The sequence below is a fragment of the Trachymyrmex septentrionalis genome, unplaced genomic scaffold, assembly GCF_001594115.1.
Source record: "Trachymyrmex septentrionalis isolate Tsep2-gDNA-1 unplaced genomic scaffold, Tsep1.0 scaffold131, whole genome shotgun sequence".
Lineage (NCBI taxonomy): Eukaryota > Metazoa > Arthropoda > Insecta > Hymenoptera > Formicidae > Trachymyrmex > Trachymyrmex septentrionalis.
The window spans coordinates 2,495,393-2,517,678 of record NW_017304450.1 but is presented as its reverse complement, the minus strand read 5'-3'; the positions used below and the strand labels follow the sequence as shown (position 1 = coordinate 2,517,678).

The 22,286-nt window shown below is 35.7% G+C and overlaps 3 protein-coding genes across 8 annotated transcripts in view; 1 reads left to right on the top strand and 2 right to left on the bottom strand.

The window, feature by feature from the left end:
- Positions 1-1,217, bottom strand: part of LOC108757011 — a 15,106-nt gene extending 13,889 nt beyond the window's left edge. Inside the window, exon 1 of one of the 2 annotated variants that reach the window (XR_001939876.1) lies at positions 1,058-1,217. The gene's annotated coding sequence lies outside the window, so the exon portion shown is untranslated. The remainder of the gene's footprint in view (positions 1-1,057) is intronic. The other variant, XM_018501249.1, reaches the window with a different exon arrangement.
- Positions 1,218-3,497: 2,280 nt separating this feature from the next.
- LOC108756968 (dual oxidase maturation factor 1) lies at positions 3,498-7,997 on the top strand. 4 transcript variants are annotated; one of them, XM_018501179.1, is made up of 8 exons: positions 3,498-3,628; positions 4,094-4,292; positions 4,394-4,451; positions 4,966-5,100; positions 5,432-5,651; positions 6,358-6,569; positions 6,651-6,846; positions 7,579-7,997. In XM_018501179.1, exons 2-8 carry the CDS (start codon positions 4,128-4,130, stop codon positions 7,757-7,759), a joined length of 1,167 nt encoding a protein of 388 aa, XP_018356681.1. In that variant the 5' UTR covers positions 3,498-3,628; positions 4,094-4,127; the 3' UTR covers positions 7,760-7,997. The 4 variants fall into 4 exon arrangements, with proteins under 4 accessions (XP_018356681.1, XP_018356677.1, XP_018356680.1 ...); XM_018501175.1 differs by having other exon boundaries at positions 4,086-4,292; XM_018501178.1 differs by lacking the exon at positions 3,498-3,628 and adding an exon at positions 3,635-3,980 and having other exon boundaries at positions 4,086-4,292.
- A 241-nt stretch (positions 7,998-8,238) lies between these two features.
- LOC108757049 (dual oxidase) lies at positions 8,239-21,897 on the bottom strand. Of its 2 annotated transcripts, XM_018501333.1 has the most exons (20): positions 21,162-21,897; positions 20,267-20,350; positions 19,495-19,656; positions 18,499-18,686; positions 17,950-18,154; positions 16,846-17,012; positions 16,340-16,576; positions 15,202-15,647; positions 14,821-15,022; positions 13,742-14,068; positions 12,924-13,148; positions 11,994-12,212; positions 11,683-11,886; positions 11,270-11,582; positions 10,641-11,015; positions 10,340-10,557; positions 9,603-10,064; positions 8,914-9,069; positions 8,665-8,793; positions 8,239-8,488 (listed from the first exon to the last, which is right to left on the bottom strand). In XM_018501333.1, the coding sequence occupies exons 1-20, from the start codon at positions 21,253-21,255 to the stop codon at positions 8,360-8,362; spliced, it is 4,542 nt and encodes a 1,513-aa protein (XP_018356835.1). In that variant the 5' UTR covers positions 21,256-21,897; the 3' UTR covers positions 8,239-8,359. The 2 variants fall into 2 exon arrangements, with proteins under 2 accessions (XP_018356835.1, XP_018356836.1); XM_018501334.1 differs by lacking the exons at positions 20,267-20,350; positions 21,162-21,897 and having other exon boundaries at positions 18,499-18,681; positions 19,495-19,539.
- Between the last annotated feature and the right edge of the window lie 389 nt (positions 21,898-22,286).

The following is a 22,286-nucleotide window of genomic DNA, read 5'->3' as shown; positions in this document are numbered from 1 at the left end:
GGGAGGGAGGGGAGAGTAACGCAGAATTAATTAAATCCGTTTTAATTGCACATTTAGAAATTTTGATATAATGTATAAACGTAATTATAAATGTAATTACTACGCTATATTAGAATATAACAGGATTAAATTTAATTCTAAATTGTTCTTTTCTTTCTTTTTATACATTAAAGATAAAACATAATAATTAAAACTAATCTGAATTTTATAACAAATATATCTTTCTATGAAGGAAAATGTGTAAAGAAATTTTAGTGTGTTTTGTACGTATGCCAGAACCGACGATGTATTTGAAATAAAAATAACGTTTATGAATAACATCCTGTTTGCTTGCAACAAAGACTTTTGAATTGCTTTTGAACATTTTTCATAATTAGTTCTTATCAAGTCCCGCATTTCAAAAAAATCGATATTTTAATAGTTATTTCAATAAGTTATTTCTTCTTCGTATAACTCACATTATAATTCTATAGTTAACTCTTTTAAAATTCACAAATATATATATATATATATATGTACTATAAATTTTTTTTGAAAGATTGACACTGAAAATTATATAATTAAAATCAATCTGCACCATAGATATACATATATATGTTAAATACATAAGCCAAAAAATTTTCTCTATTATACATACTACTATCACATAGTCTAATATTACTTTTTTGTTTAATGTCCTAAAAGGATTCAATAATCATTCACTTTTTATCTCTATTTGTCTTTATTATAATTATAACATTCATACGCATCAACATTCTAATTTTATATAACATTAAGCTTAAAGAAGGTCAAATATAAGATTTTTTGTTTTAATCATCATAAAGACACCGAATACTGTATTCCCAAAAAAAAATGTATCAGTAATTATATTGAAAAATTCAGAATTAATTATCAATTTTAACAATTATAAAATACAGCAGCCCAAATGTCGCACACGACTAATTCCCTGATTGAATCCAAAATGGACTACTAGTTACTATTTTTGGAAGGATTACGAATTCGTGAAAAAAATATCGAGATCTCCGAAGAAGGACGAATATGAAAGGGTTGATTTTACCTTTATGGACCGGAGGACCAGCGTCGGATGGCAGTAGGAGGCCCAAGCCTTCAGGAGACTGCAGCGAGCAGCGGTTTCGCTACCACCGAACCACCGTTCCGGTGATTATTACTGGCGGCGGTGGTGGTGACCGTCGACGCTGGATGATGCTCCACTATCAACGCCGCCGTTAAAAGCACAGCGTCACCGGGCCTGAAATTAGACGGCCCGAAATAGCGGAATTATTGGCGGCGATATAGCATAGCCGGCTTGGACACGGCATACCGCGGTACCCGGCCTCGGAGAACGAGCGGAATACGGTTCGATGCGCTTCCGCTACCGGAATAATGCGATTCAATGCGATTCGATACGATGCTCGTTCATTAGACATCGACAAATCGGAGGACATCGCGACGTGCTACTAAACGTTCTCTTGTGCATCAAAGAAAGTGGAAGTGATGATGTTATTGAGGAAAAAAAGACCTTGTGCTAAATTAAAACGGTTTAGGCGCGAGGAAGAAACCGTAACTGTTATCTTTGTTTGCAAGAGCGTGAATTCGTTGTGAATTAAATGTTGATTGATTGTATATTGGCGTAATAAATTTTGAATTAATTGTAATAAATTGTGAATCAGGACTCTTTGTAGTAGAAATAGTTATAGTGTGTAATTTCGAATAAATAAAGAATCATAAAACTATATTTATTTTATAGGATTACAAAGCAAGATTTTAATAATTTCTAACGTATTCAGTTATTTAATTTTTTATTTTATATGAAATAACAAATTATAGAATTCTTGGATTATTTTCAAAATTATTATGACGATTAGATTGCAATATATTATCTTCCAAATATATTATTATAATGTAATTAATATATACTATGTCTAAATCATTTTTTCATACATTATTTTAATCATTTCACTTTCTACTTAATATTATTTAAATGTAAAAATAAGAGTCATTAAATAATTTTATAATCGATCGTGAGAAAACTCTTTTTATTTGCTGTAAATTCAGTCATTTCTTTTTTAGCATATATTTCTCTAAATTATGTAACAAATTTATTATACCAAATAAAAATAAAATAATATTTACTTGTATATTATTAATTTTATTATTAAGATAAAGTTTGCAATGATAGCTTTGTCTCTGATAATTAACCTTTTGTAAATCAGTTAAGATTTCTTAATAGACCTACAGTTCTATTTTCATGACTGTAAACCGAGTCATCAACTCGCGGAGTATTTAAATGGCAGTCCGAATTGTCCTAGATGCTATTCGGGATTTGGGAATATTTCGGGAACTTTGAAAGCTCTCGTTCGTTTGTCACGAAAGTTGTCTCGTTTGCCGGCATCGATGTCACTCGCATGCCATCCCGCATGCCACACGATCCGTAAGATCGAAAAAAAATCATCATTACGAAATCGCTAATAATCGATTCGTTGAATTATCGAATAATAACAAAGAAGAGAAAAGAATATTGATATATTCTGTTTAATTTTAAATCAATTGTTAATTTTTATGTGCACAGCTATAAATAAAGAGAAGTGACTATTGTTGAATTAAACTTCAAGAATGCACATATTTGCATTATCATATTTTCTAATTAATTTCGAGTGGTCTATTCTATTGTAATAAAATTTTAATTAAAGCTTAATCAAAAAAGAAGATGTATACTGAGAGAAAAGTTTTTAGTATTTGTGACTATAATTGCATGGTAAAATAATTATGGCAAGGAGTTTAATTTTTATTGTTATTACTGCTATAATGTTAGTATAATAATTATATTTATATTTTTATATTAAGAAGAATATTGTCTCCGGAAACGACTACAATTTTATATTCTTTGTGATATAAAAATATAAATAACTACAATTAACTACAAATATAATTATTTTTACTAACATTATAGCAATAATAACTATAAAAGTAAAACTTTCGATCATTTATTTTACACAAATTATGATCACAAATACCAAAAACTTTTCTCTCAGTACAGCATGTCAAAAATTGAAAAAGATAAATTTAGAACTTCTTCAATATATTTTTTTTAATATTAAAATAATCTGAGTTCTAAAATTGATCCGAAAAGTTCGTTGTTAAAAGTTGATACATTCATGTTCAACAGAGAATTTGATTATCCAATATCTATGTTCCTTAATGGGACATTGATAAGAGATATCAAATTTAAAAGGAGAGCAACAGAAGTCAACTCGGAGCGAACAGGGGAATCAGATCAGCTGATTCAATGTAGACCTTTCTCGTTTAATCGTTCTTCGTCCCTCGTGCCTTTCTCTCTCGTTCTCTCCTGCTGATGACCATCGCGGTGACAGCCCCACTCGCGGTATTGCCTTCTCTCTCTCTCTCTCTCTCTCTCTCTCTCCCAGGTAATGCACGAGGTCGTCTGTTCGCTGGTGGAAGCCGCTTTCCAAGCGGAGCCTGTTAACCCACTCGGGGCACAGGGCCCCAGTACACTCGCCGCCTTCGGTCCCACATGTCGCACAGTGCGCGAGTGCGCTTTCAACGCATGTCGAGGATTTCGCAAGAGTTTTGGCAGCTCCGACCTTGAGTCCAAATCTGCTGGTCGTAGGTAAACTCCCCTCGAAGGAATAGAAACTCCTTCGGGACTCATGTGTGTCAAGGCCAGCCGGGAGCGACATCCCATCCTTTTTGGATCGCGCCAATGGCTGCGAGAGATAGCATTTCAGTAAAAATCATATCGAAACAACTCCTGTCAATTAAAATCTTCATTTTTCATTCGCGGTGATGTCATTCGTAAATAAAGATCCACCGGTGTTCTCCAACTGGCGAAAGGTCAGGAGAGTGTCTGAATAAAGTGCCTAGCAACAGAAGATATCTTCTCAAAGCCTGCGTTATCTGCGGCTTTTTGTATGCTGCTTTTTTTTTTTCCAAATAAAAGTTAATACTTTGAAATAGCGTGCGTAAGTAGTGAAAGTACAGTATGATTGGCAAAGAAAATATTGATCGTGTAGCCTACAATTTGCTTTGCCGAGAGCGAGGATGGTAACGTAATTTTTCATTTCGAGTGGCCCAGATTCCGGCGAGCCGGAACTAGCTGATCCAGGAAGATGAAGGGATGGTTCGATGCCTTTCGCAACGACGGCGGTCCGACGCTCTACAGTTACAGCAACCGCACTCCTGTCACCGGTGACGTTCCCTTGGTCATCGTATTCGTGATATTCGGCACCCTGTTCGCGGCGTTTCTAGTCATATTCCCGGGCGTCAGGAAAGAGGTGAGCAGTTTTCTATTCCTCCGTCGTGCCTGATCGTGACCGACGATTTAAATTAATTAACGACTTCTGGCCGTGTAAACCTGGTTTTTCTTCCGCCGCAGCGGTTAACCACATTTCTCACGGTTACCCTGAGCCTCTTCGTGGGTGCGACGATTCAAGGTTCGTGCACTTTGTCTACTTTCCAAGTCAAGGGGGGCCTTGGCTGCCAGTGGCGTAACTAACTGATCGGCCTCGCGAAGTTCGATGAGACCGATAAAAAAAGCAGCGATGGGAAAATAAAAAAAAAATAGAAAAGATTAATCGGAAGCAAGCGAAAAATAAGAATATTGAGTGAAACTCCTCTATACTTTTGTTGCATTAAATCATGTTATCTGTATTTCAATTTCCTCGTATTGTTCATCATTTTTAAACACACGAGAGGTTCAAAAAGGTAAAGAACAAGTAAATAATTGAAATAAAAAATATTTCGAGATTTAATATTATACATTAGTTACGCCACTGTAACGCTTGCAGTATTCGCAGTAAATCGCGCGTAGTTTATCTCTAAAGACATTGCTTCGACTGATCAATAAAATTGCGAAATCCATTTGTGGGATGATTAATCGAGATAATCACAAATGTAATGCCGCTAACGTACGAAAGAATAATTGCTGTGCTCTCTATGCGCGCGTAGTGGCGCAATACGGCTCATCCTGGCATACGAGCTCCGCTACCATTGTCAGCTCTTACAGCGCTTTCTCCAAGCATAAGGCAACGGCCGACATAGGCGGTTACATCGGTTTAATGCACATCAATATAACATACAGGCGTAAGTACAGAAAGCTAGATATCTGAATACTTTTTACACGCTCTTCTACAATTGAAGATATCGAGCTACGACTGATCGAATGTAATAAGCTTGGAAATTAAGATTAAAATTATTGGGCTATATTCGAAATAAAACGATAGTCAAGATAACGTTAAAATAAATAGTTATTAATTAAACTGACTTTTAACGATCTATTTTGAAGCCAATTCAATATCGTTTTGACGTCTGACTTGTGTTTCTACTTACGATTGCACACTGCAAATTGCAATTTTCGAACAGATGTTTATGCAACGATTCGTCCACTTACGTCAAGTAGATTTTATCGTTGCAGTATTGCCAAGTAATGAGCAGACGAGCGGTGACGTCGAGTACAATGAAAGATTTTGGTGGCGGAGTTCTGGCGAAATGACCAGCGCATTCAAGCAGGCTCTTCATCAGGGTGCGCCGTTTCCCATTGTTTCCTTGGCGGAGTATTTCAGCCTCCATCAAGAGGGATTTTCTTGGGGTTTACGATATCGCGAAGCTGGATATTATGCTTCGATAATGTTATGGTATATTATTACTTCTGTGTGATGAAATACTTTCGTAGAAATCATTTTGAGAGTCATAATTTAGTATTTACAGTCCGTTTTTATTACAAGTCTATTATCTTAAGTAATGTTTTAAGACGCTATAATACGGCTCTGTAATTTACGACATTTCAAAACTGTCTTACATTTAGAAACGGTTAAATGTAAAAACTGACTATGTGAATACTCTATAGTCCATTCTTATTTTAAGACTATCTTATATAATGACGTTTTAAGACATCAATGCAGCTCCGTGGCTAGTATTTATACAGTGCTTTCCAGCAAGAGACACAGTGAATTATTACATTTTTGCTTGTTGTTTGCTAATGTTAAACGGAGATGAAATATAATCACTGTGTTAAGCGCTGTGTTATGAGATTTTAAGACATAAAATTTCAGTTTTAACTAAGCCGTAATTTCGATTTAGAGCTTAAATTTTACGCCTCAAAATTTTATTGTAGACACCATTTTACACTGTGTCTTATACTGGAAGGCATCAATAATCAATTTTTATTTAAGATTGTTTTAAATATAATGTTAAGATGTTATAATCTTAAGATAATCAATCAAAGAGCCATATCAGCACCTTAAGACATTATTTAAGACGCATTTAAATACAAGAATCGATTATGAATACGAGTTTTCCACTCATTGCCTGTACGCGAAATGAGGAATCTTTCTTGTGCAGGACCTCCTTTGCCTCGTGGTTAATGATGAATTTATTACTTATGGTGGTACCGCGATATGGGGCATACGGCATGATTTTCACGGGTTTATGCATGCTGTTAACAAACCTGATCTACACGACACTCTTACCATGTGAACCTCTGATAGCCCATATCGAGGGCTCGATCCTTTCTTTCAATCTCGGCTGGAATTATTGGTTGGTGTTATCAGCTGGTTCGTGTCCTTGTGTTGAAATTACTTTATTAAGACTCAATCAATGTACAAATATACGTACGTGATTTCTTTTCTTCACAGGTGCTGCGTGCCTCTTCGCGGGACTCATAATAACAGCTATAGATATGATCTTCCCTCATCAATTCTCGACCATACTCGAAGTCGACTACGACACGCCGTATGATAGGCACGTCATTATAGAGGAGAGTTTCGATACGCGTAACGTTAGGCGGAAAATCCCCAAGATTGAAGATTCGTTCGGCGATCGAATAATGAGGTTTGCATTACAATCAGCCGAATTTAAGGGAGATTTGTATATTAAATTGGAGGCGAAATTTGCAAATTTATTTCAGGAAAAGGAATAAATTGCCACATTGTCGTTTAAACGTTATTTATTACACGATATTTAAGACGTAAAAATTTAATTTGTAATAGAAAATTTATTAAAAATATATAGAAATTTTCTGTCACCGGAAGACAGATCTAAAAATTTCGAGTTTTTTCACAATGGCTTCTAAGGAAACACTTTGCTATTTTTTTTATCATGTTCTTTCCTCAGAATACTTTGCTTTACAGATTAAACCTAAAAACAGAAAAATGTTATCATAAAATGATAAAAATATAAATAATTTCAGTTTTTACGCCGTTATTTTTTAGTAACATATTTTATCATCTATTGTAAGTTCAACCTGTAAAGCACAGTGTCCTAAGAAAAACTAGACCAAAAAATAACAGATTATTTTCTCAGAATTTATAGAATTAATCGTGATAAAACGCGAAACACTGGAAATGTATAAATGGAAATTTTTATATCTTTAATAGTAATAGTTTTATATTATGAATCAATTTTCTAATATAGTAAAGTGAATAACACTTAAATATAGAAATGTCCGTTTTATATTTTTCCTGAAATAAATTTGCAAATTTTCCTTCAAAATTTGAAATCTTCTATCTTCCTTTATAATTAAATTTTTTTTTCTTGTATTCTATAGTTCTAAAAATGTTTCAGTCAACTGTCATCTAAACTACAAAATAGACATGCCGTTAAAGAGGATACCGAAGGTGTCATTAATCGAGGCTATACGTCGCACGAGTTGTCCGAATTCCCGCAAGAAATTGGTGATGAGTCCAGCAAGAGTAATTGGTCGTATCCATTCCCGCCAACCTCGCGCAGAACCATTAATGCCTAATATATTTCTCAAATGCTACGGACAATTACGATACTCATCGACTTTCCTAAACGCTATTAAAAATACTTAGATAGGTATTTTATTTTATGATTATTTAATACTATTTAATAAAAAAAGAGAATCCAAGACGTCTCTGATTTGAATCATATGCGGAAATTCCATTTTGAGAGCGTTTACCCTACAATTACGAATGTAAAAAAAAATTTGATAATAAAGTAAAAATAAATATATGTACACACACGCACACACACACGCGCGCGCGCGCGTAATTTTTTTATCTATGACGAAATTTCATTATAATTTATTATAATAAATAATTTTATAATTAAAAAAATTATATAATAAATTTTATAATAAATTATAATAAAATTACAACTAAGTTTTTTAGAGTGTTTAATTTGGGAAGATAAAAAGATAGGGAGAAAAAGATTTTCTTTTTTGAATTTATAAATAAGAAATATAATACTCATGATAATAAATAGTAAAAAGCAACGCTTCAGCGTATAAATATGTACATTCTAAATATGTAAATCGTGGAGAAAGGTTGTCAAACACATTGACAGTCCGTTATCTCATACAAACAGGGAGCAGTGTATTGGACTAGCCAAAGTTCTCGAAGTGATGAATGAAGTACGGCAACCGCCGTGTTTTATTAACTTCATCGCATGCAGACATGACGCTTTTCGTCAGAGGACGCGGCCCACAGCTAAATACTCCTATTTTGCTAACCTGTATAGATAAATAAAATCATTCAACATATTTTTAAAAAATAATATCAACAATATTATTAGCAGGCCGCGCAAAAGCACGAAGGACGTTTAACTCTTTATCTTCTTCAAACATCCCTTGAGCTTCTATGCGCCGAACGAGTGCATTCTTAATAAAAACAAATATCATGAACGCACATAGCTGTGTTTCTTTTGAACAAATTTCAAAAACGACGTCATGTCCGGCCGACCAAAGTGATTGATGGCCTTCAGGCCGGTGAATATACTCTTCTTCGATAGCCTCTGAAAGTGATTCTCACATATGTACTACATATGTGAAGCAAAATGTTATTAATAATTAAATCCGATTGAATTAATTAAATATAAGGAGAAATTTTGCGTACTTTTCCATCGCGGATACAAAAATTCCAATATGAATTCGCTTACCAGCATGGTGGTACGCAAATCGAACTTATGAAAGAATTGCGTTATAAATATGTGAATTTCAAGCACATCCGTAACGTCTTTTCTCTCAACATCTCTGAGAACGTCAATAAACCATTCGAAATGTTTATGCGATGGGCAGATCCATAAAAAATAGACCTATACAAAATAAAAAGAAAGTGACACAATATTTATTATCGAATAAAAAAATGGAAGCATTTTCTTACTTTAATGAGCCGTTAAATTTAACGCAATGGATTATCTATCCCAACAATATTCCATATTCACGTTTCTCTTTCGACAGTAAAACGTACTTTCTAATAATGAAGCAATCGTCACTTTTGCATCAACTTTACCGTAACAACAGTTTCAATATGAATATGTATTTTCAATTTCTAATATGAATATACATTTTTAGAAATACTTCTCAAACGGATCACAAACAGTTAAATTCAATTAAGTTACTTCCTAATTTCGCCGATTATGAATTTTCTTTATAAAATAAAAATAAATAAATTTTTTTTATCCGCTTATTCTTGTTATAAAATTTTCTATAATAATTTATATTTTATATAAAGAATAAATTACATTTTGTATAAAGAAAATAAATATATTTATGTAAAGATGTGTCTTTTAAATTTTCCTCACTTGATTATTTTCTTCATTTAATTTTTATTTTGGTTTGCACTTACCTTCTTGCACGCGACGCCTGAATATCTATTGGTGGAGGTTCCAAATACGAGATCATTGAGCATCGAGGCATAAGGAGTCACCCCGATGCCACCTCCAACCATCACCGCGACCTCGAACTTGTACCAATCCTGATTTCCTCCACCGAACGGACCCTCTATACGAATCTTCGGATGATCATCCTCCGGGTTATAGTTACAAGGATCGAAGTAATTACGGAGCTTCCACGTCCACGGCCCTTGAGCTTTTATGTGGCACGATAGAAAATTCTCGTGTGGCGCGGAAGTCAGCGTGAAAGAATGAAATTCATTAGACCTGAAGGCAGTGCAGGCGAGACGTACCCACTGACCCGACAGGTACTTTAAGTTCGGAGGTCTGTAGAATTTGATCTTTATTACGTCGGAGGGGAGTAATTCCGTCTCGATGATATCCAGAGCCATGTATTTAGTTCTCAAGCTGACGACCTGAAATCAGTGCTCTGATAACACTCTTCGGCGCTTGATGTTATTTTTATGTTGCATTAATAATTCAAATCAAATAATTTTAGCGACAAAAGACGATTTCCATTAAATGTGAGATAATACGTAACATGTTACGTCATGCATGATCTCCATACATAATTAATAAATTTTATAATTATGTGTGATTACGGGTGTGATGCATATATACGTGTAAAAAAGGGAATTGTTCTTTTTCTTTGTCACTGTTCTACTTTCCGAAAAAGCGGGTATAAAATTACTTTATCTAGCGCGTAAATGATTGCCGGGCCGACGAAGAATATCCAGAATCGCGGTTCGCCTGTCAAACGGGCTAAACCATGGATAAGACATAATGCATATAGTACTACATAGAGACTATGCGTCGACCAAAAGAACTTGTAGGCTTTCTGTCGTATGGTTGGATGTGCGAAGACGAAAATAATCGTCATGATGACGAAAAGAAGAATACCGGTTAAACCTGCAACAAGAGCGAAATAAGGGAATCATGTCAACGTTCCGAATGTCCAATGAAATTGTGAAATCTTTGGCGAGAACACCTACCGGTCACTGTTCTGAACAGCCAAAAAGAGATAGTAGGCCGCGCGTCGCTGGGAAAGCTGATTTCACTGGTGAGGCAGCGAAGATGAGCTATCGGTTGCGTAGAAACGTGATAAAAGTTGACTATGTGACCGACCGTATGCAGCACAGAGAAAAAAAGTGCCGTACATGCTGCGATCTTGTGGAATTGTATGTGCGAGTCCAGCGGGATGTACTGCTGAATCGAGAATTCCTTCAGCTTCGTCAACAGATTACGCGACATTGTTAATAGCAGGAGACTGTAGCAGAAGGACAGTGCGGCTGCTGATCCTCTGGTTATGGCGATTCCCACGCCCATTATATGTCTGAGATCCGTATGTTCTGCCATAAAAGAATAATCTGCGAAAAAAAGGCAAGAGATTGAAATTTTGCAGCAAACGAACAGAATGCTTTCTGAACAAATCATATATTCAAAAGAATTAGGAAAAATTACAATAATTATATAACATAATATAATATATTATTATATATAATATGATTATATTAATATAATAAACTATATAATCATATATTCAAAGATGTCTAGAAAAATCGAAGTATATTTAGACGTGTTTTGAATTTTTGTTCTACTTTGAGATCGATTAAATACTCACGAATAAATCTCTCGACAAAGAGAGCTATGGTGACCACGTAAAACACAAAGAGGTAGAATATATTCTGCCTGTTCTCTTCGAGAAAAGTCGATATGGCATCCCACTGCTTTCGAGTCCAGCTCTTCGAATCTTCCGGGGGTAGTTGATCGATGTGAAAGCTGGTCATGCGAGCAACATTCGTCGATGTGTCGAGAAAATTCTGCTTGGCACCTTTGCAATCGAGACCGATCGCGACGAAATCACCTTTATATTCCTTCATCATCAATTTAAAATCGTTGTACGTGAGGTAGTCCTTCCTCTCGAGTCCAGCGTCCTGATTAATAAGGGATTTAGCAGTTACCGCGACGATGACAAAAGACATTTTAAAATAACTATTAAGCTACCATAATGAAGTGAAAATAATAAAAGCGCACCTGGAACATGCCGTCGATCAATTCCGTGACGTGATCATCCGAGAGACTGGTGGTACGCGCTATTTCCACCAACGACCTCAGCATCTCCGACAGTTCTTCCTTGTCGATCACGCCGTTGCTATCCTTATCGCACATGTCGAAGATGATACGCAGCTTGTCCTCGGTTTTACCACGTGAGAACAGTAAGACCGTGTCCAAGAATTCCTGAAATTCGAATCGCTCTTCGCTGATGATCGTCAGACAAGGTAAGGAAGTTATATTCAGACAAAATGGTAAAAGCGCAGCTTCGATGAAGCGAGCGACAATTATACCTGGAAAGAAATCCGGCCGTCGCCGTCTTTGTCCACGATGTTGAACATTTTCTTCACGAAGACTGCGTCGGGCCGCATGCCGAGAGCACTCGCAAACTCGCTCTTGGAAAGCGATGTGCGCATTACCGTGACGACCTCTCCGGTGTCACTGTCTTCAGACCGCCGCCTTCGTTCGCCGGGCCGTAAACCGAAAGTCAACGCGTACGCTTCTCTGAAGAACTAACAGCATTTCGCAGTTGTTATCGGGAAATGTCATAATTCTTCCATTCGTGTATATAATTAATACTATAAATTTGTGTGTAGTATAACAAGCGTGTGGAGCGAATTATTTTGCTCCCTTATTTTAAAAGTGACACAACTAAAAAAATTAATTAACCAATATAATCATACATAATATTAGCCCTATATTATATTGTTTAATTTATTTAATTATTTGACCGTTTTTTTTTTATTTATTGAATTTTAAAAAAATTAAATTTCTCAGAAAATGAGATAAACTATTTTTCAATTTGACCGAAAATTATTGACGAATCAGATAACATAGATAAAAAGAATATATTCATGACATAATCAAATGCGATTTTTATTTGACGAACCTTTAAAAAATCCCTTTTGAGTTGTAAAGATTTCGATTTTTTTTTATAAAGTTAAATTAGTTCATTTTTTGTAAAATGAGTAATGTTTGTCTAATCCATTCATGGAAATAATTCACAAAAAAAAGCTCTTTTGATACGCTCTTGAAATAGGAGAGCGAAATAAATTATATAGAACCTATATATTTTCATATATAATTATACGTCCATATTTATCTTTTTTTTTTTATCAATTAAGAAATTATTTCTTCATGAGATATTAATCCACGTTTCGATGGTGAACGGAGCTGCGTATACATAATTCATAAATGTATACCCGTGAGAAGGAGAGACAAACCTGTTCGAGCTTCTTTTGCCGGCGCTCCTTGGTTTCCGCTTTTGCCAGCATAATATCCCTTGCAATTGGCGTGAGTGTGAAATGCTTTTTTTGTGACGCCAGAAACGCCTCCAATTTCGCAATGAACTTTCTACGCGAAGCCAACGAATCGAGTTCAAGGACAAGGTCGTAATCACGCGGTATACGTAACAGCACTAGGGCTTTACGATGTCCGGTTTCGCTCTCCTGAAACAGCGATTAATATTGTAATTATCGAATGCGACGTGACGTTAAAGAGTCAGCTGTTACTTAATGAAGCGTAGAATTTGCGACGTAATTTTGAGTAGTCAATAAAATATAATTACCGGATGATGCAATTAATAATTTCTTAAATTGTAGTTGTGATATAATTTCAGATTTCAGAAACGCAATTTAGATTGTTTCATAGATATAGGATAGTTGTTATTATGAACATTTTTCAACATTAGAGACTTTATGGATTTTTGGGGGGAGGAGGAGAGGGAGAAAATAAATACAAATTTTTTCCTAATAAAAAAAATGATCCATATATTTGTTTATTTATCGATTCTCTCGCGTTTATTTCAATTTTCAACATTAAACATATCTATTGGTAATTAAAATTTATTTATTTTTTTATATTTTAAATTAAAAATTTTAAGCAGACGTGAAGATAAAAAGCAAGAATTACGTCCTTTGTTTCAGAAAATTAATTCAAAAAAGATATATTATTTTATAAATTAGATAAAGAATTTAATGACAAGTAATTTTTTAATGTCATTAAAAGATTATTATTTATTTTTGCAATAATAAAAAGATACCTGTGATTCTTCCATAGTTATGGTGTTAACGCCGCTGAAATCGAACGTTCGTAGTTTCTCCCCTTTTCGATCAACGATATGCAATGCCGCTTCCGGTCCGAATTTCACCTTCACGAGACGGCGATGGTTTGCGTGCAGCCACTCACGTACAATCATCTTATCAACGCAGATCCGACCATCGCTTCGCTTTTGGATTGCCTCTTGAAGTATTTTCAATCTACGCCGCCGTCTATTCTGTAGTTTCACCAATCCGTACCCGGCACCGGCGCAAAGGATCGGAACGAAACCGAGGAACACGCACGCGTAAATGTAGACGAGTTCGCTACCCTATAATGAGTATTTATTAAATATTATGTTAAAAAAATAGTAAAATAGTATTTTCTTTATCCAAGAATTTTGTTCAACATAACAAAAAGGAATGTCAGAAAAGCTCGCAAGAATTTAACAAATCCAAACTGTATACGAGTATATATTGCTTAATGCTTATATTTTACTGCTTAATTTTTTTGTATACCATAGTCTTTAGTGTTTGAGAATCGCAATTTTAAAAAAAGAAGAAGTATAATAAAATTATTTGTGAATTTAATTACTAAAATAAAAACATTATAAAGGTTTTCTTATCTAGTAACAAAAATGGAATATCGGAAAAGCTTACAGTTGCTAAGAGTTGATATCCCAAAAATCGCAATTTTTCAAAAAAGAAAACAAAATAAGATTATCTAAATTTAATCATACAAATTTGAATATTAAAGATGTCATTTTATTCAATATAACAAAAATAGAATGTCGGAAATGATCAAAATTGTTAAGAGTTAATGCTCCAGAACTGTATTTTAAAAAAGAAAAGAAAAAAATAGAATAAAATTATCTCAATTTAATTAATGAAAATCAGTAAAGACGTACTATCCAATGTAAAGAGAAAATATTTAAATAGTTCCAGAATAGCAATTAAAACAAAAAGAAAAAGTAAAATTATCTTAATTTAATTTAAAAAATCGAGTTATTAAAAAAGTTATCGCAAGATAACTTTCGAAAGATAGTTAAGAAATAAGTTCGATACAACTGATTGAACTGATTACCTCAAAGTAGTCGTAGCGCTGTAGGGGGACGCAAGATTCGAGCATTGTCGAATTCAATTGGAATGGTTGAGGACATGGATCACCGTCTTGCCAAACGAAGACTTGTCTTTGGATCGCGCCGAGAGGTATACCGGTCGCGTTCGTGATCACGTCCCAAAGAGTAATACGACGGATTTCCTCTATCTCATTTTTCGTAAAAATGCTAAAATTGAATAAAATCGCGCGTAAAAAACTCCTATAATTACATTGATTTCGTATATATCTCATATAATTTATTTCAAAGACCGTACAAGAAATAAACAGTTAGGCTCCATTATTGGAAAAAGGAAAATCGACATGCATAAATGTTAATATAATTGTTACGAAAACTAATTCACTCACCCATTTTCCTCGTTCTCAAACCAGAATCTATCGGAGTCCCGCAAACGGAGGAATTGTTCCTTTATGACCGTGGTGAAGAGCTCGCCAGGGCCACCCTTGGATTCGAGCATTCCGCCGACGTAGACGTCGACGTTGTTGAGATTGTTCGAGTAAATCTCAATGAGGGTACGCAGCAACGACGGATTTTTGTTGAATAATTCTGGATTGATCTCGTTCCATGTTTTCCGTTTGGCTAGCTTGAAGCTCATCCTGGCTGTATTGTAGTCTGGAAGACCATTGTCGCGACCTCGCATGATGTTCAGGGCGCCGAGGTCTCGGCGCGAAAATTCCATGGGGCCAAAGAGATTGTTTCGGATGTCAGTACCGAGAAGATTATCTTCCTTCTCCGCCAATTGCGACGCCATGCCCATGATCAGCTCCTCGATCGTGCTGTTAGCTAAAACCTCCTGTGAGCAGCATCTATGTTTAATATGATCACAAACCTCATAAGAATTTAATGTAATAATTAGATCACATTGATGTTCCAGAACTTGAAGCTACATTTTCAACGACAATAATTTTTAACAAACTAAGTGAGTCAATTTCTCTTGCAAGAAAAATTCAAGGAAAATGATTTTACAATTTTTTTAAATTTACTCTTTTTGAACATTTTGAACAATTTGCTCCTAAGTCAAACATTCTGAAAAATTAAAGTAATCGAAGATTATTAAAAAACTGCTTAGATAATTAAAAAAAAGTGTTGTTAATAATAATTATTCAAGTTTAATATCGACAATTATAATATAATTGAAATGTTTTAAAATTCTTAAGTATTTAAAGAATTAAATATTTTAATAATTTTTTCCCGAATTTTTTATATATATATAAAGACTAAAAATAATCAAAAATTATTAAATAAAAGAAATTAAAACACAAATTATAAAAAAGTAATAATTATCCAATATTAATAATTAATAATAATTATTTCAAAAGTTTATATAGTTAATTAATATAACATTGAATTACGAGAATTGTATCGTAATAATTGATATAACTAATAAGTAAAATGTAATTAAAAATATCCGTATATGAAAAGTAATCTCTGTCTGAAGTTGAGTATCTTTCAAAAAGTTTACCGTGAAAATATAAATAGACTCACGTTTGAGTCCCACCACGTAGAACAAAGTCTTATAGCTGGCTGGTCTGTGTTGGTCTTCCTGTATTCGCAATTTTCATTTCGCCGATATATGCCAGGCGGTATAAGAGTATGACCAAAACGAAATGCGGCGCTTTGAAAGATATGACTAATACCCGGATGCAAGTCAGGTTTATAACCAGTGTACGAAGGAAGATCCTCGTTTAGCAATGCCGGAAGATACTCGTAAAGGATTATGTTCTGTAAAAAGGTAGAAAAACCTCACGTGCCGGGAAGCAACGTTTCGCGAGCGGGAAATGCAAATTATGTATAATAAATTTAGTTGCGAAGTTCAAAACAACACTATTCAAATACCAAGATTTTTACAAAAGTTTACTACAAACATTTTATGTAATTAGTAAGCAATTTTACTTCTGTTTGTAACTCTCTTTTCGCGCTAGAAGCAATACCGCGTCTTTATTTTTTACTGTCTGTCGTTGAGAGAAAATTATAGATAAATTGCTATCCACCTGAATCGTTCCGATGACCATCTGACGTGCCTTCTGAAAAATTTCTTCGTCGGACATGTCGGGATGCTCTCTCTGCACGCGAGCCGCTAAGACATTATGGTATCGATAGAACAAGATTCCTAAAGCCAGTAACGGTGGATGCTGATTCGTTCTCGGATCCCCGAGGACTGTGCAATATAATTAATTATTAGGTTACTTTCGCAAGAATCAGAACATTGATTGCGGGGAAAGTTAAAAACGCGCGACGTAATAGAATAGGCACGAAGCGCATGCGGTTAATGGAAAAATTATGAGTAATAGTGCAAAAAAGTCTCAACGGATCGGCGCGCAGCAACGATCGCGTATAATAACATAATACTTAATTAGTAGGAAGAATCAAATTATGCAAGTATCGAACGACTATGTTGCTAAAACATGCGGGGAACGATATTTTCAATAAGAAAGTGAATGCTGGCAAAATTATGTATACATCGGGCTGTACCGCAAATTTCGCATCACATAATTAATAAGTAAAATCAATTTTTTTCTCAAAAGTATATCGATATTGCGATGAAAATTTTTCTTAAAATTTTCTATACATATGATTTTTTAAAATTTTTTCGAATTTATGTATAATTTTGTAACTTTTTTTAAAAAAGTTTCTTAGATATATGCTAAGAAAATCTACATCTTTCCTACAGAATTTCCGAAAAAAAAAATTTACCGAATTTGAAGAATTAAAAAAAAATATTTTTCAGAAATTTTTCCATAAGTTTGTTAAAAAATAAATGAAAAATCTGTATAAAAATTATAAGAAATTTTTATAAATATTAAAAGAATTCCATGAGAATAAGCAAGTGAAAACGAAGTGTTTTCGTCAGTTAAACTTTCTAGCTAAGTATAGACAGAATCATTTTCCATTTGAAAAAAATGTTCATAGGTATCTCGAGATCTTATCATTCAACCGAGATGTTTGCCGAATGAAAGGAATTGAGAAAAGAATTACAGTGCGTGATTAAAAATCAGTTAGATAATATTCAGCTAGGCGGAGCGCGATTATGAATTTCTTGAGAAAGTCTTCGGGTTATTTATAGGATAAATTTATACACGTAGATCCTCGCTTACGATATAGCCGCTCCGGGCTGAGCATTCGCATAACGTTCGGCACCGCGTGATTGAAGAGGGGCGCGCGCATGGTGTTCCTCACGGGAAATTGTCTCCTTTGCTCCATGAGGAGGCTGCCGTTCTCGAACGCGCGCATTGTATTGGCCCACGCCTCGCTGCTCGAATAGACGAAGCTGCCATCGATCCAGCTCGTGACTTTATTTATCTGCAATCTCACGTATTCAGAGCTACTTCTCACGGATCGCTGTCTTGGGGATCGGCGAAGCGTTTAACCGCTCTCGATTGAGAAGAAAAAAAAAAAAAAGAAAAAAAAAGTAAAACGAATATTGTGTTTCGCAACGAGAATGACCTATCGCCGTGGTATCCAGCGATAGATCATTAAACGTGACTGTAATTTAGATAGAGATCGATTCGGACGTCCGATATCGTTATCATAACCGGCGAAAGTCAGATAAAGTCGAAAGTCTATTCCGCTCCCGGAAGTAAGGCCGTGAAGTGATTCGCGGGGCGCTAGATTGACCCGGCACGCTCGAGAAAAGCGGGAATTACCTGTTCCCGCGGGCTGTTGGGGCTGCGCCCGGTTTGACGGTCGTAATCCGCTCGGAGGAATGGAATGTACTTGTTACCTTGGCACTCCTTGTCGAAAACCGGATCGCATTTGTCCACGTCGATTCGATGAAATTCTATGGGGCAACCACTTTCGCTGGCCATGATTATCTCCGACGTGACCAGCTGTCCTGAAAAGATTCACCGTTCGAGGATGTCGCGAGTCGCGTACGATCTTCCGGCAGGAAGATCTACGGTATGTCGCATGCGTCGCGAATTTATCCGATCTCTTGGATTGGTTTATATAATATCGTGCATTTTTTTTTTTCGCGGCGAACTACGAGGCAACAGACGTTGACAGACGTGACAATTAACTGTGCCTGTGCACGTGTACGTGTTCGCCTTTAGACAAATGAGGATTGTATAAGGCAAGTAATATAATATCCACGCTGTAGATAAAATCATACTGAGATGCACAGTCGTGGCGTGATTGATGGTAATCTACGTAGAAATTTATCCCTGTCTTATTGTTAAATAATTTTTATTATATAGTATGGATTAAAAATGTCAGTATTTCTTGATGACATAATTTAGCACGGAGCTTTGAATGCTCAGCGCTTAAATTTTAAGTATATTTTTTTATATAAAATTAAATATGCTTACGTATAGAAAAGCCAAGATTTATATATTTATATAAGACATTTTACATAAAAATAAAAATGATTTTCTTTTTTTTATTAAATCAAAGATTTTTAAATATACATTTTGTCATTATATAAGCAAATATTTTAGGTATAAAATAAAGCAAATTTTTGTAAGTGTTCTTTGTTTATAAAAATTCTAAAAAGTGTCTATTAAGGTATCAATTTAACAACTTTTTTCTTTCTTGCCTTTTTCAGTACTAATAAAAAAACCACTTATATTTTTTTAGGACTGTTCGACGATTTCCTGCTTTTTGTCTGACTCTACTTATATATTATTATCCGTAATTATTCTCACCGAAGAAAGCGAACAATGCGGTTCGATTTTTCACCGACGGCAGGCCATCGTCGCCCTGCATGAATAGATCGCTGAGCTTCCGAGGAGATGGCCTGTCTTGGCCAGCCATCGCATACACACCATCGGAGTATGCCGCCGGAATCTTTCGGATTAGCCTACTGTCTATGGAGGTACATGCGACTAGTATTAGGATAACTTTCCATGGACAATCACCTTCGCTGTATCATGTAGAAATATAATCGCGGGGTCATCACTTTCATGTCTCATCAACTCTCCTAAGATTTTTCGCATCATTCTTATGATTGATTAGTTCTGATGCCCTTTCTTACTTGAATATTCGATGGAAAATTGATAAAGCGTAAATTTAATTAAACAAATATATAATTTTCGCGTAAAAGAATCCCTGATACGTCATTTTGTCGTCATTTTGACGTCAAAAGCTTCGAGAGATAATTGCAATAGTAATCTTGTCAAAACCTATTTAAGAGAAATTTTCTACTTCTTGAGAATTATTGAGTCTCAAAAAAGCTATGTATAAATACGAGATTAATTTTTAATTAACTATTGTCAATAAAAAATTGAATAAAACGTGGAAATTTTTTTTTTTTTTTCTAATAATTTGTTGAGATGTTTCGAAATGCTTTCACTAGTAAATTTATTCAGTGAAAAGAACGCGTAGATTTTAATAAAATGACAACCCTGACGTGCGTAATATTGTAATAAAACAGCGAAGGTATATATTGGATTTTAGTACACAAATTCAAATACTTGCCAATTGCACCCCAATCAGGATGTGCTAGATTGTTAAAAAATCCATCGTATCTCTGTTTATTGACCGCATGGCTGTGCCCTGCTCCTAAAATAGGCTTACTTTATATAAATAAATTCTCTAATTTTTCGAAATTTTACAATATAGCGATATTGCTCGCTGAACGAACAATTGATTACCGATATTGACATCACGTTAAATTAAAGTGAGAGTTAATAATCCGATGAGCAACGAGTTCAGTACGTAAAATATGATTTCTCTGTTCTTTAATTAATTATTAGAAGAGCGTAACGCTTTCCTGTTTTGAAAATATGATTAGGGTATTCGGGGCAAAATGTATGTGCAAATAATCGAAAGTGGGTTAAAAGTATAGAACGAGTATTTAACGAGCTCTAAATCTACCGTAAAATTTCCATCTCTCGTTCCGATTTGGTCCGTAACTTTCGTAAATATTTTTTATCATAAATTAAATTAACATGATATTAATGTATATTTTTATTTCGCTTTCGGATTTTTATTCAAATTTGTTATGCCGTGTTTTATCGAATTAATTATGGTTCCCTAGATGACACTTATAAGATTGAGAATTATTATTTATGCAGTCTCGCGGATATAATTCTTTGAGCGCGATTATTAAATTTATTTTAACAGACAACTTAAATAATTCATATATAATAATACACATCTATTTTATAATAACAAATATTGCGAGTAGTTGTTAAAAATTATTACTAAATTACTTTTTGCGTTATCAGAAGTTACGATACATTAATAGTATAAAAAATTTGGCATTCAAACTCAGAGCCTCGTGTTACGACCATTTCGGCAGCTCCCTTTTGTGAACGTCGAGACAACTTACAATAATAGGTGCCGGAATGATAACGGCGATTGTACTTACCGGTTTCAGCGGGTAATACGGCCCAGAATGCCCAAGCGATCGCGCAGAGCGGCGCGATGCTGCGGGCCGGCGGCGGCCGTCGTCGTGTCATCATGTGTCACTCGTTCTCGCCTGATTCACGCCCGTGCATTTCTCTCATGCCAAAGCGAGCGTTTTCTTTTTCAGGCCCTCGTACGATCTCTTTCTATCTTTCTTTCTTTCTCTACCATCGACGGTGTCCTCGGGGACGCATGCCGTTGGTACCGTCTATCAGCGGGCGATACGAGAATATACCAATCGCGCGGCACATACGAATCTCTCAATTCACCGGAGCCCAAAGACGCGAACCGGTCCAGAGAGACTGGAAGGCGGCGGAGCAGTGCGGCGGATCGTTCGCTACCACCTGGCAGTCTCGCCGAAGAAACGAGAAAGAGAGAAAGAGCTCACCGCGGGTGACACGGAGTGCAAAAATGCCGCCGTAGGATTTTTTCGACTGGTCCGAATGGTGGCGAATGGTCACGTGTGGGCGCGCGGATAAGAATTGAAAAATGAAGGCGGTATGGCGCGCACCTCCGTAGCACCACGTGCCTGGTTTTTCCCGGAGAAATTAAATCACCATCCGCTATCTCGGCAGCACGGGCCCGTCGTGGAAACGGGAGGACAGACGGAGCAACGATGATACACACACGCGGGCCCCAAGAACGGCTGTGGCTGTCTCTCGGAGGAGACTGTGGGGATCTGACTGTGCGCTGGTCTGCACCTCCGCCACCGCACACAGTCGCTCTTGGTCGCGCGGTGAAAGTCGCCGGCCTATTTGTTTCGTTACCGCGAACGCGCCTCCTTCTCCTTCTCCTCGTCCTCCTCCGTATCTGTCCCTCTCGCCGCCTCCTCCGCGGGCTACGGCGTCGTCAGCCTCAGTGTTCTTCAACCATTTTTCGTACGACGCTTCTATGTCCATTTTTACCAAAATGTAGATTGACTTTAACGTAGCCTTCATTTTTTTTTTTTTCCAATTCTAAGTTAAGTCAAACCAAATTGATCTATGTCGATAGTAGTAGACATTAAAGATAAGAGTTGGCATTCGTACGTTCAACGTTCTTATCTTATCACGATTTTTTTCAATCGACTCAATTATACAATTCGTTT

Bases quoted from the DNA above. Each gene is read 5' to 3' on its own strand.
- LOC108756968 (XM_018501179.1), top strand. From the start codon at position 4,128: ATGAAGGGATGGTTCGATGCCTTTCGCAACGACGGCGGTCCGACGCTC. The intron at 5,652-6,357 runs GTATATTATTAC...TTTCTTGTGCAG, and splicing joins TATGCTTCGATAATGTTATG to GACCTCCTTTGCCTCGTGGT. The intron at 6,847-7,578 runs GTTTGCATTACA...AAAATGTTTCAG, and splicing joins TTCGGCGATCGAATAATGAG to TCAACTGTCATCTAAACTAC.
- LOC108757049 (XM_018501333.1), bottom strand. From the start codon at position 21,255: ATGATGACACGACGACGGCCGCCGCCGGCCCGCAGCATCGCGCCGCTC. The intron at 20,351-21,161 runs GTAAGTACAATC...AGCCTATTTTAG, and splicing joins CGTATTACCCGCTGAAACCG to GAGCAGGGCACAGCCATGCG. The intron at 13,149-13,741 runs GTATCTTTTTAT...TCGCTGTTTCAG, and splicing joins TAACTATGGAAGAATCACAG to GAGAGCGAAACCGGACATCG.